Source organism: Pelodiscus sinensis, chromosome 6 (assembly GCF_049634645.1).
Source record: "Pelodiscus sinensis isolate JC-2024 chromosome 6, ASM4963464v1, whole genome shotgun sequence".
In the NCBI taxonomy this organism is placed as follows: Eukaryota; Metazoa; Chordata; order Testudines; family Trionychidae; genus Pelodiscus; species Pelodiscus sinensis.
This window is the reverse complement of record NC_134716.1, coordinates 33,725,868-33,737,896: the sequence shown is the minus strand read 5'-3', so window position 1 is coordinate 33,737,896 and position 12,029 is coordinate 33,725,868. Positions and strand designations below refer to the sequence as shown.

General features: G+C 37.0%; 1 protein-coding gene across 5 annotated transcripts in view; it reads left to right on the top strand.

The window, feature by feature from the left end:
- The window catches only part of CEMIP2 (cell migration inducing hyaluronidase 2), an 87,074-nt gene extending 77,322 nt beyond the window's left edge, over nucleotides 1-9,752 (top strand). For all 5 annotated transcript variants that reach the window (XM_075931705.1, XM_006137830.4, XM_006137832.4 and 2 more), the window contains exons 18-24: nucleotides 352-560; nucleotides 1,632-1,814; nucleotides 3,066-3,285; nucleotides 6,471-6,569; nucleotides 7,656-7,804; nucleotides 8,720-8,823; nucleotides 9,192-9,752. In XM_075931705.1, the coding sequence (XP_075787820.1) occupies nucleotides 352-560; nucleotides 1,632-1,814; nucleotides 3,066-3,285; nucleotides 6,471-6,569; nucleotides 7,656-7,804; nucleotides 8,720-8,823; nucleotides 9,192-9,388 (1,161 nt within the window). In that variant the 3' untranslated portion in view covers nucleotides 9,389-9,752. The remainder of the gene's footprint in view (nucleotides 1-351; nucleotides 561-1,631; nucleotides 1,815-3,065; nucleotides 3,286-6,470; nucleotides 6,570-7,655; nucleotides 7,805-8,719; nucleotides 8,824-9,191) is intronic.
- Nucleotides 9,753-12,029: the final 2,277 nt, after the last annotated feature.

The following is a 12,029-nucleotide window of genomic DNA, read 5'->3' as shown; positions in this document are numbered from 1 at the left end:
TGACGCGGGTGACCTTATATAAATTACTGAATCTCTCTGTACTTCTGTTCCCTATCTCTAAAATGGGGGAAACTGTCTCCCTTGTCTATTTAGATTGCAAACCCTACAGTACAGCAGCTGTTTTTAATCGTGTGCGCAGTGCCATGCTCCTTGGGGCCACCAGGCATAGCATCTAATGTTCTTCTAGTGGTTCCTTTTTATGTGCATTTTACCTTGTATATAATTGTTTCTAGTGAAACTGATCAAAATTTGTCAGATTACTTCAAATCTCTCCTTTTTTTCTGTCTATTGCTGTCTTTATTTTATTTAATTAATTAATTAATTATTTTTATTTTTTATTTTTTTTAACAGGTATACATCCGAACAATGAACCCACAGAATCTTACTATGACCATGATACGAGATGAATACCCATCTAGGCCCATGGCACTCCGAGGTATTAACCAGAGAGCTGCTTTTCAACAATACCAGCCTGTAATAATGCTTCAGAAGGGCTATACGATACATTGGAATGGACAAGCTCCCCAAACCACTTTTCTTTATCTCATTAACTTTAACAGGTATGTTTCCTCTGCTTGTTGCCTTTGATTAAAAAAAAAACACTTGAATACAGTGTTGTAAAAATAGCTATCCATTCAAAATTACAACCATGAGTAAGAATGGAATTTGATATATCTGATATAGCAAATATTGAGACCTAAGTCAAAAGCTGTATAGAGCTATACATAAAATGCTGTAAAGAAGCATTTAAAGAAAAGCCCTATTGCTTTATTAGTGTGTGAAAGTGTGCAGAGTAGAACTATAAATAGTTTGACTTGTCACTGTTCTTGTTAAGAGTCACCCACATAAGATGCAGTGTGTCAAATTGGAAAATAAAAATTTATATCCAAAGCAGGGTGGATTGATTTAAAATCAAAGTGACCAATCACTGACATTTTCATCATGATTTAAATCAGTGATCAGGAAATCTTGATTTAAATAATTGATTTTAACACTTTGCATTTGTACTTTTCTAAAAAAAAAAAAAGTATTTGTTTTCATTGATAATCATTAAAGCATGTTGATTTGCAATTAAATATACCTTGACACTGAATTTGGTACAGCTTTCTTCTAAACAGGACGATACTCCGTTTAGGTGGATATGTTTAACTTTTCAACTGGATGATTTTTTTTTTTCCACTTGAAATACATGTCAGTCTCAGTTTTGGAGGGAAATTGAAATTCAGTTAATGAACAAGAATATTTTTTTTTATTAACTAGAACTACCTTGCGTGTGCTGGCTCCAGAAGAAGAAAAGTATTTCAAAACATGTTTTTCATTTAAAACTAACTGATTTATTAAACTGAGGATGTATTATCTGTAGATCAACAATGTCCTTCAAGATTTTAGAACTACTGGACCTCCTCTCACATCCATTTTTTTAATTAATAGATTGAAAAAGAAAATTAGCTTTTCTGCTTTTTAATCTCCTGACTGGTGTATTAACTTTGAATGAATTAGTTATTGAACTGAAATGGTTGTTGAATGAACTGAAATGAGAATATTCTCTCTGCTACTCTGTTTCCACTATAACAAAAACACGAAACTTGTTCAAAGTGAATTATAACAATTTTGTTTCACTATGTTTTCAGGAATGACTGGATTCGGGTAGGACTCTGCTATCCATCAAGCACAACTTTTCAAGTAACATTTGATGTCTTTCAAAGGCAGACATCTGCTTTCTCTAGTCCAGTGGAGTATACATCAGTAACGTCGATGGGGGAGCTGGAGAAAAATCGATCAGCGGAGAAGTTTTATTTTGACAACAGCACTGGGTAAATTTATATAGATTGATAATAAAAGGACACATTATTTAATAGTAAAATTGCAAGTTCAATAGTGTTAAGAATTGGCTGTCATGGCTGCTTTAGAAGGGAAGTCTTGTGGAGAAATGCTAAGCATGTCATTGTGGATATTTGCAAGAGGAATCTATATAACTTGTAATTATAAAAGTAGTGGCCATCAAAATCAGCACTTGTAAGCAGACACCACAGCTACCACAGTTATTTCCTGTCCTAAACATGGGGAAAACAGTGGCATCTCAAATACCACAGAGAGGTACCTTTGTTAATTTAGTATGGCTCAAGTGTAAATGTTTGTCCTTCCTCTATTAAACAGAGTTTAAGAAAATTCCTGTTGGTCCAGAAGGAATTAGGCCTATTTTCTTAAACTATTGAGTAACTTTTTAAAAGCGACTTGAGCATTTAGGCTTGTCACTTTAGAAAATGGGACTTTGGCTCTTAAGTCACGTAAGCACTTCTGTGAATGTTACCACAGGATTAAAGCTTACTTAGAAAAAACTACTTATATTTTGTTTTTGTTTTATATTGGTATAAAATTGGGGGAGGGGGACATTTATTAACTAGTTTGCTACACAGGTATATATAAACAGGTGTATGTGGTCTTTGATACCATTTAAGTAACTTTTAGATTTTCTTTTCTCATCTAGAAAGCACAGTGACAAGTAGATACAGAAAAGCTTGCTAGAGCTTATAAGTATAACAATATTCCCGTCAGGATGTGTATGTTGGGCTTTATGCACACACATGAACAATGAAGATCTCTATTTTCCAAATTACACCAACATATTTTTGTACAATAAGATCACTGTTGTTTTGTCCAGTTAATGTCTGATATGTTGATTGCCAAATAACAAATGTTCACTGATAATATACCAAGATGTGTGGTGTGAAAGTTACTGTTGAGGAGGAGGTGGATGCTGGTTTACAGTAGCTAGATACTTTTTTCTCTCTGATTAAATAAATCCTCTTGTGATGACTTCTTAAACTATAGGAGAGTTCTAATATATATCACTCAAGATGTCCCTATTATGGTAGTTATTACAGAACATTTACATAGTACTGTACGTTTAGAAAACAAAAACATTTAACCATTCCCCTGTTCCTGAAAAGCTTGCAGTCAAAAGTCTCTCCTGAGTTCACTAATCTGTACATTTGAGAAAATTTTGATGTAAAGTCTGTATTTATCAGCTAGTCTTCTAATTTCTTGTATTATTTTATCTTTAGATTGCTGTTTGTATATCTTCGAGCCAAATATAATAGGGATGGTCACAGTTACTGTTCATCTCAGGGATGCGAAAGGGTCAAGATTCAGGCCACTGTTCAATCAAAAGAGATCAGTAACTGCATGACAAAAGCTTATCCAAAGTACTACCGAGCACCAGCTGTTCTACAGCCAATGCCAGCCAGAACTACTGCACAGTGCAAAAATTGTGGCACAACTCAGGTAAAATATATTCATAAACATGGATGTGTAAATTACCATTAAATCTTGCCTTCCATGTAATGACCTTAAATGATACTATTGTGTGTCGATTGCAAACTGTATAAAGGGCAAGTCGGTTCAGATTTAATAAAAAATTTAAATTGTTTTTAAAAATAAAAGCCTTTATAAAAAATCTGAATATTAGTCTATTTCAAAGGCCTCTGGGCATTCTCAGTGGTTTTGGTGCCTCTGGCCTGGGACTATGCAACTGTAAATGATAGGGCCATTGCTGCTGGGGAGCGTGGGAGTGTTCTCATGCTTAGATGACATAATTGGCTCTGTGTATAGGAGAGAGCATGTACTCTCACACCTGACTACTTCAGTTCCTTCACTGCCACAGAGAGCTAAATTGAATTGCCTCTTGTGTCTGTGAGCTAATTAGCGTAATGCCGTCTAGTTTCTGAGAGTAGTTGGGACTTGCTTTGTGTATCTCCAATGTTGTGTCATACCATAGATCCTGTAGACGATTCCAAAAGTATGACTCCTCTTCAGCCATTTTTCCGTAGAGGGATGTACATGCTTGATGCCTCATGTTGCTAGGAGAAGCTCATTTGGTTCCAGTGCAAAATTAACCATGCCTTCTTCACTCTGCACATGAGGAAGGACAGGCACAAAGTGAAAAGACCTGGGATTTATTTTTAGCCTTTAACCACACTGTCCTAGCACTCCGTCAGAGGTTTCCAGGTCCTCTTCTTTGTACATGTCTTCTGTAAAGAGGCATGAGACACACGCTGCCATTCAAGCTTTGGTGCCACTCTTGAATCAAACCTAAGAATGACCTCCTTAAGGCACATGTTTGCTGGGCCTGGACCTCTCATATGACACTGTCTGGCACCGCAGCCCCCATCAAAATAGCTTTTGAGCTGCTGTCAGCAACCAAAATTAACTTAGTGTTCTAGTCAGCACTGATCAACTTTGAGGAGTCAGGCTTCCAAATTCTCTCGTGTCCCTGTTTCAGGGAAGACAGAAAAGTAGCAGCATTCTTATCTGCCAAGTGGGGCATTGTTCTCCTTTTCCAACAACATGTTACTTTTGAAGAGTCCTTACCAGTCTCAGTTCTTCCTCTGGCAAGCACCTTCTTCCATTTGAGACTCTGGTGCCAAGTGACCATAACATACTGCTATTGCACATACCTCTGACAGTCAATGTCTCCTCTCATGTCTGGGGGGCTTCAGTTAAAGCTTTTGGCTATGCCTCTGCTGCTAAGATGTAAAGCTTAAAGAACACACATCTCTCCCTGACCTCACCACCCATACCTAAAAGAGCTAGTTGTATGCATTCTGTACAACAACAACAACAAAAACTGAGGATCCTCCAATGGTAATGCCTCTTGGCTAATCCAAAGCTGGTCTCGATAGCCGAGGAGCTCTGCAAAAGTAACAGTGCTGACTGCTTCCTCAGATAATGAGATGTATAAACTGAAAACTGTTAGAGTAAAAGACTATTATTCTGCCTTTTTTTTTTTTTTTTTTTTTTTTTTTTAAACCAAGGGGCTTCCAAGTGCTAAATTACTTATCTGCCCTACCCAGATTGTGTGGTATTCAAGTATGTGACTCCTTACTAGAGACACAGAAAAATAACTAAGAGCTTGATCACTGAGGGCACAACACTAGTGAGACTAGAAAACCACTAAGAGCAGTTTAAGACCCTCTCAGACTCTGCTGCCAGAGCCATGGCCACTGGTATAGATCTATTTAGATAACCATGGCTTACATCATCAGGCCTTGCTCCAATTTCACCAAACCTCATTGAGTGAGGTCAGATCTTTCTAATGATAACACAGAAAAGACTCTGGAGAGAAGTAAGGTGACAAGAGTTACAGCCTGATTTCTAGGGCTTCCTATTCGTCAAATACGTCAGAGGAGCTGACCTTATGCTTGATTTCAGTACCTCAGACAGGCTCCTTCTATGAAGTAGCAGGGAAATGGGACATAACAAGAAGAAAAGGGACATAGTTAGAATGCTCCTAAAACTGAACGCTGTCTGTGGTTTCCTCACTTGGGGGCCATTAGTAGCTCTGCCTCTCTTCCTTTAACCTGTACCAGATGCAGTTTGGCCGTCGTAGAGGATCTGACCTGTAGTGTGGTGTTGCTTAATTTTCCATTGTTCCAGAAACATGCTGCCAAGAAAAGACTTTAAGAGCCTGGCTTCTCTACTTCTAATGTTCTCCCCACACCCCTTTTTTGGAGTAACTGTATTTCTTATTTTTCTTTACTTCTGTTTGGCAGGGAAATTGCATTTTCTTTCCAATTCAATAAAATGTTCATACTACTGTCATGTTTCATAACTCCAGTCTCTGTCCCTTGTGACAAAAACAGTTCATGAAAAATAAGTTCGTAACTTTTTCCACAATTTCTTTCCTGCCACTTAGACCTTTTTGTTCACCTTTCTCATTTCACTGCAGAGAGCCAGGTTTTGTTCTCTCGTGAATGTGATTCTTACAGTTAAGTCTGCTTTATGATGATATTTTGTAGCATCTACTTTATTCATTACTTCTGCATCTTTCAGTTTCCCATGTATTGTAGTGCAATTTCTTCCTCAGACTGTATCATCACTCCAAAAATGTTTGTTGTTAATAAGATTTTAAATGCTGCAATTTTTACTCAGGAAAAACTCCCATTGCTGTTAGTGGAAATATTGCTAGCATAAAGATTACAAGGTTAGAGCTACAGGCACCTTTTTGGTATCTTCAGTGCTATTTTGCTTCTTTCTTCCAACATCTGTATTACTTCATACTTCTGCTGTGTTGCCCAAGAGCAGAAGTGACTCAGAAACTGATGCCCAGTACAAGCATGGGGGCCGGACACCAAGAGATGCTGTAAGAATTAAGTGCCGTTGCTCATATTTGGATGCATTGATGTTTTGATTTTCATCCATACTAATACATTTATCTTGCAATAGCTCTCAAAATCTGTTAGGCAATTTTTTGCATATATAGTTCCCCCTTTCAGAAGACCTCTCAGTCTAAAACTATTTATGAATTTTGAAACTGTTGATTTGTTAACCTTTGTGTTCCCAACTCGCAGCCTAGCTTGTCTATCAGGCTAATTGATGACTAGTCTTTCAAATAAGACGTGCTGTTTAGAATTTCTGGGAAGTGGAAGTGGAGAGTGCAATCATATTAACATTTTATGTTTTATATCTAGACGGCTTTTACCAGTGATCCTCACAAAACCTACCTCCTTGTGCAGATTCATTCACTGAGCAAAGTAGAATTACAAAGTAGTCTTCAGTCTTTTATCTCTGTAAGTATTCTTATGGCCTACTCTTTAATTTGTTTTTTCTTTAGCAGTTAGAATTATGGCAATTGCACATTGGTTCAATCTTGTATCATGCTGAGCACCACTTTTGTGCTAAGCATCTTTCTTCTGAAGCCAGTGGAAATGGTGGGTACTCAGTACCATGTTGGTTAAATCCAAATCAGTGAAAGAAACCTTATACTAACAGATTATTACCTAGTAGTACCAGTCCTCCAACATTTTGTTCTGTTGAAGCCCTTCAAAACTGATTAGGAGAGAGAGGTTATTGTGGGTTTTTTTGCTTGCTTGTTTGTTTACACTCCTCCAACTCAGTAGTGATAGAAGTGGTGATGTAATGTTGTGTAAGACTTGGTCTGTTGCCATTTTTCCACTTGGGAACCAAGAGAGAATTGTATATGATGATGGAGGTGAGTATTTGCAGGCACTCTCAGTACCCCAAGGGTGAAATTTAAATTTATATTTGTCCTAGAGAGTAATGCATACATTGTACTGGTTAAATAGTAAAACTCTGAATTATTTAGGCAGAGACATACAGGCTATAACAGCATGTGTGTTTTGTAACGTAAGTTACAAGGAAGTTTGTCATGGATTTTATATGGCTTATTTTAAATAACAGTATTCACTAAGATGCCTGGTTAAGTATGGAACAACTTAATCAACTGTGAATGCTGCATGCTTTGCTTTTGTGCACAGCGGGATTGGTTGGGCCTCTAAATGGCACCATCTCAAAATCACAATGAGCTTTCCTTCATTCTTTGTGAAGAATGGTTGCTGCTGAGATAGGATTCATGTCCTTTAGAGTGATTGCAATGAAGTGAGAAAAAACTGGGGGGATTCTCAAGTTTTCCTGAGGAATAAAGAAGTCCAATAGCAGGATCTTTCTGGGGAGAGGACGGATGGAAAAATTACAGTTCTTCAGATTATTGGTTGTCAAAAAGGATGCGAATATGTCTATAAATCAAATTATGGTAAATAATTGTGGGCAACTGACAAGTGCAGAAGAATATTACTCTACTTGCAACATGCCATGAAAAAGCAGGCAATGATCTACCATGTCTTTTCTCATTTCAGGTCAATGGAAGTAAGTTTCCCTTCAAAGATGTGGGTGTATTAACACTAGTAGTTGATGCGTGTGTTGGCACGGTGACAGGAAAAAAGCTTTTTCTTCAAGCAAACATTAAAAGTATAGATGAATATTTAAAAACTGGAATTCCGCAAAGGTATATGCTATTGTAAACCTATCCAGTTATTTCTAAAATATATCATGAACTTGAACTGGAGTACAAAATACACAGGAGTGCTATATCATGATAGTTAAACCTTTGCCAGAGAACAGTATTTGTGGCTGACAATTATAGCTCACTTTTAACATTGATATGAAAACTTTTTTAGACTCAGGAAATAAGTAGAAGCACTCATATCTATTAAAGGGACAATTTTATTACATTTGAGAAAATGGACTGGGTAAACTTTGTTAAACACCTCGATTAAATCCCAAAAATATGCTTTCCTTTTCAAATGATTCATTTTAATTAAACATTGGATAATCAGTTTTTTTTATGGCTTATAGTGGTAGAAAGAAAAAGCCCCTGGGTCTTTTGAGGACACTGGGGTGTAAGAATTTGGACAAAAGTGCTTTAATGTTAATAAGTTGAAGATTTATTTATTTGTCATATATTGACAGTAAAGAGTCACTAAAACAGTTTTAATAAGGTGTCTTCATTGTTCAAACAGTGTTAGCATAAAGCTAACTTCACGAAATAGAAATTGCAATTTTAATTTAAAAGGTTTAAAAATTAATTCATTTTTTGCAGATTTTTTTTACTCTTGAAAGCATTATCAATTTACTTTTACCAGGTTTACCTTTGACAGATGTTCTGTAACCATCAATAGCTTTTCAATAACGTTTTTAATTTAAAATGTCACAATTGTTCACAATTTCATTTTCTAAAATAGTCTATTTTTCAGCCAAAAATGCGGGTTTTCTTTTTTTTTTTTTTTTTTTCAATTATTAGATCAACTCTATATGGTCATGCCCCAAATACAGTGGACTTAATCAGCAAACTAATATGCAAAGTATCAGTAATGGTAAATAGTTGCCTCATCTTACTACTTTTTTTTTTTTCTTGGTACAGGTCTATAGTTTTACTAAGCACAAGAGGTGATATACGAAATCTTAATATTTCGGAAGCCTTAATGTCCCTCGGAACAGCCAAACCAGCTCATCTTCAAAACAAGGGTTTGTTTAATTTTTTCATACAGTTTTAAAAAAAATTCCTTATGAGGAGTCAAATTCTTGTGGCATTGCAGGAGTTGTTTCCAGTTAAGATGATGTCAAACTATTTTGTAATCAAGAAGTTAGTGGAAAATTACTAATTGAGGTTTTAAAACTTGCAAAAGTGGTGGACTGATGGCTTTTAAAGTCAAAGTATTTGGCTGGGTTTGAGGATGGCTGCATTTAATATGTTATGAGGAAGTCTGGGATGGAGGGAAGGGAATTATTTTCCCTTCTGGTATCTTATGATGCCCATTTGCATGTAAATTGTATCTAAAACGAGTCTCATGTCTAACATCTGATTCTGTAACTTCTGAATTACTTTGTTGCAGGGAGCATAGCCTTTCTTGGCTTCAGAGGAAACTTTAAACCTTCCTGGGCTAAGCTGTTTACCAGTCCTGCTGGGCAGGGCCTAGGTCAGATAGAGAAGTTTATACCTTTACAAATGGAAGAGTATGGCTGCCCTAGACTGAACTCTAATAAACGGAAAGACTTGGAACTTTTAAAGCAAGCTTCAAGAGCACATTAGAGACGAAGATGTACTAAAGTGCTGGAAGAAAATGTGAACTAACTTATTTAATTTATGGCATTTAAAACTGTACTTTTATCCCAAGTAAACCATTTTACTGTTTGATAAGACACATGCCTATGTTGACCGCTTGAATGCCAATCTGTGCACCTTCTAGTTGTACAAAATGTTAAAGAATTTATTACTATTTGTATAGACAGATTTTTCAGAATTTTTTTTCTGATGTTTGTATTTACTGTAAACAGTTTCTTTTTGTTTTATACTTTTGTATCCTGGGAATTGAGGATGCTCAAAAAGATCAGCCTGGAGAAGTTTTGATAGTTTTTAGGGTCTTAAAAAAATAATTAAAATATCTGTTTCTTGATCAGTTTGAATTGGTTATTTTAACCCATCTTTATATTTCTTTTTTTTGCTTGTTTGTTTTACACACCAGCGCAGTTATGGGTAGGCTCAGCAGAAATCAGTTTTCTTGTAAACTCAAGATAACCTCTATTTTTAATCTCTTGTCTTGATTTTTTTCAATTTCTAGTTTTGTAAGGGGCTCTCTGGCTTGGGATAAGGGCTCTCTCTGGCTGCTGGGGATGCTCCAGTCTGGTTTGGGCAGAGCAGAAACTCCTGCCCAGAGCCATGAGGAGGAAGGTGGGCCATCTGCTGCAGGGGAGGCCACCCTGCTGTTGAAAGGTCCTGCCTGTGTTCAGGCTTTGCACTCCCTGCTGATGGCTGAGTGACCAGAGCTATGACAGAAGGGCTTGAGGGGCTTCCCTGTGCAGCTGGTGACGCAGGATTCCTGAAGGTGCCTGGGAGGTTGTGCTTGCCACCTGAATTTTTTTTTCTTGGGTCTTATGTGTCAGGTGAAATTGATGTTTATCGATGGCCTGTTTAGATCAAATCCTGACCAGCCCATACCCAGTTTTCCAGATATTAAAAGGAAAGTCCTTTTCCTCCACCACATGAGTACAAAGAGCCCTAACAATAGCAAGTTTTTCAGTTACATAAAAATGGCCGTACTGGGTCAGACCAAAGCTCCATCTAGCCCATTATCCTCACTTTCAACAGTGGCCAATGCCAGGTGCCCCAGAGGGAATGATGCATCATGTGATCCATCTCCTGTCACCCGTTTCTAGCCCTGATAAACTGAGGCTAGGGACATCACCTCTGCCCATCCTGGCGAATAGCCATTGATAGACCTAACCTCCCTGTTAAAGTCTTGTCCTTCATAACATCCTCTGATGGGAATGTTCTGTAGTTCAACTGCAGGGGAGGAGAAGAGCAAGGATTCCAGGACCCCATACAGGGGGCCTGTAGATTATGCATTTATATTTCACACATTTTTGGAACAAAGCTAAAGAGCAAATAACAAAACAATACACTTCCTTGTAAAACAGAATGTAATTCTTTACAATGTGATCACTTTTTGTAGTCAGTGTGACGCTCATTTATTACTCTAACATGGTCATGGAAGTTGAACAAAAGCTTCTGTGTTAATGATTTTTCCCCAAAGAAAAAATGAAGCAAATGAAATGGAGAGAATGCTGAGACAGCCTCCAGTAAAATCTCACTTTGTCAAGATTTAATTAAGTAAATGGACAATTTGGGCCCCACCCCCCCAAACTCTAGGGTTAGGTCTAGACTGTAGGCTTCTTTCGGAAGAAGATTTTTCTGGAAGAGATCTTTCGAAAAAACTTCTTCCTAGAGAGAGCATCTACAAAGCAAAAGTGCATCCAAAAACCTATAATCAGGCTACTTCTTGACCTTTTGGATTGAATCTTTCTTAAAATAAACACGTGGATAGCAGCTCCCTTTGGTTAATATGCTAGGTTTGTTTGAGTCTTTTCAGTCTAGTCAACCCTTTGCAAACTGTAAGGAAACCACACTGAAGTATTGCAAGCAACCCATGCAGGTACGGATTTTAGGAGGTATTTAAACATGCACGTCAAAATCTGAGAACCCAACGACCAGTTTCCTAAAAGTAGAGGTAGAACTACATTGTACCCACAATTTGAAATACAACAATTAATGCAAATTAGTCTCCCTTCATCCTTCTTACCATTGATCTGATTATTATGAGTCTCCTTTTAAACATACTTAATATTTTGCATTTAAAATGAGTATCTTTGATATCAACCTATACATTGTCTTCCTGTAAAAAAAAAAAAAAAAATTATATATACAGGCTGTCTTGTGCCTTTCAAGGGAAAAATGCAGAGGAGCTGCATTACAGTTGGTTGTTACCTTACAAAGTATGCTACCTCAAAATGCTACCAATAAATCATTCCAGATCTAGTAAGCTTTCTTGTGCTTGTGTGTGTTCTGTTTAATCCAGGAAGGCATTTTACTAATTTGACAGGGTATAAGGCAATTTTATATCCAAAAACTTCAAGGCCATAAATGATGGGATATCTTCATTTTCTTTTTGGTTAAATACACTTCAGTAGTTATTTTGGCCTAAATTTCAAAACACTAATGCTACATCTACACTTGGAACTATCCCTAAATAGCTATCCTCATTAAAGCAGCCTGTTATTTTGAAATAGATTTCGAAATAATGGGTATGCTATTCTGGTGTCCCTGTCACCCTTGTTCCACGAGGTATTAAGGGAGGTTGCAGAATAGCGCTTTATTTCAAAATCACAGCATCAAA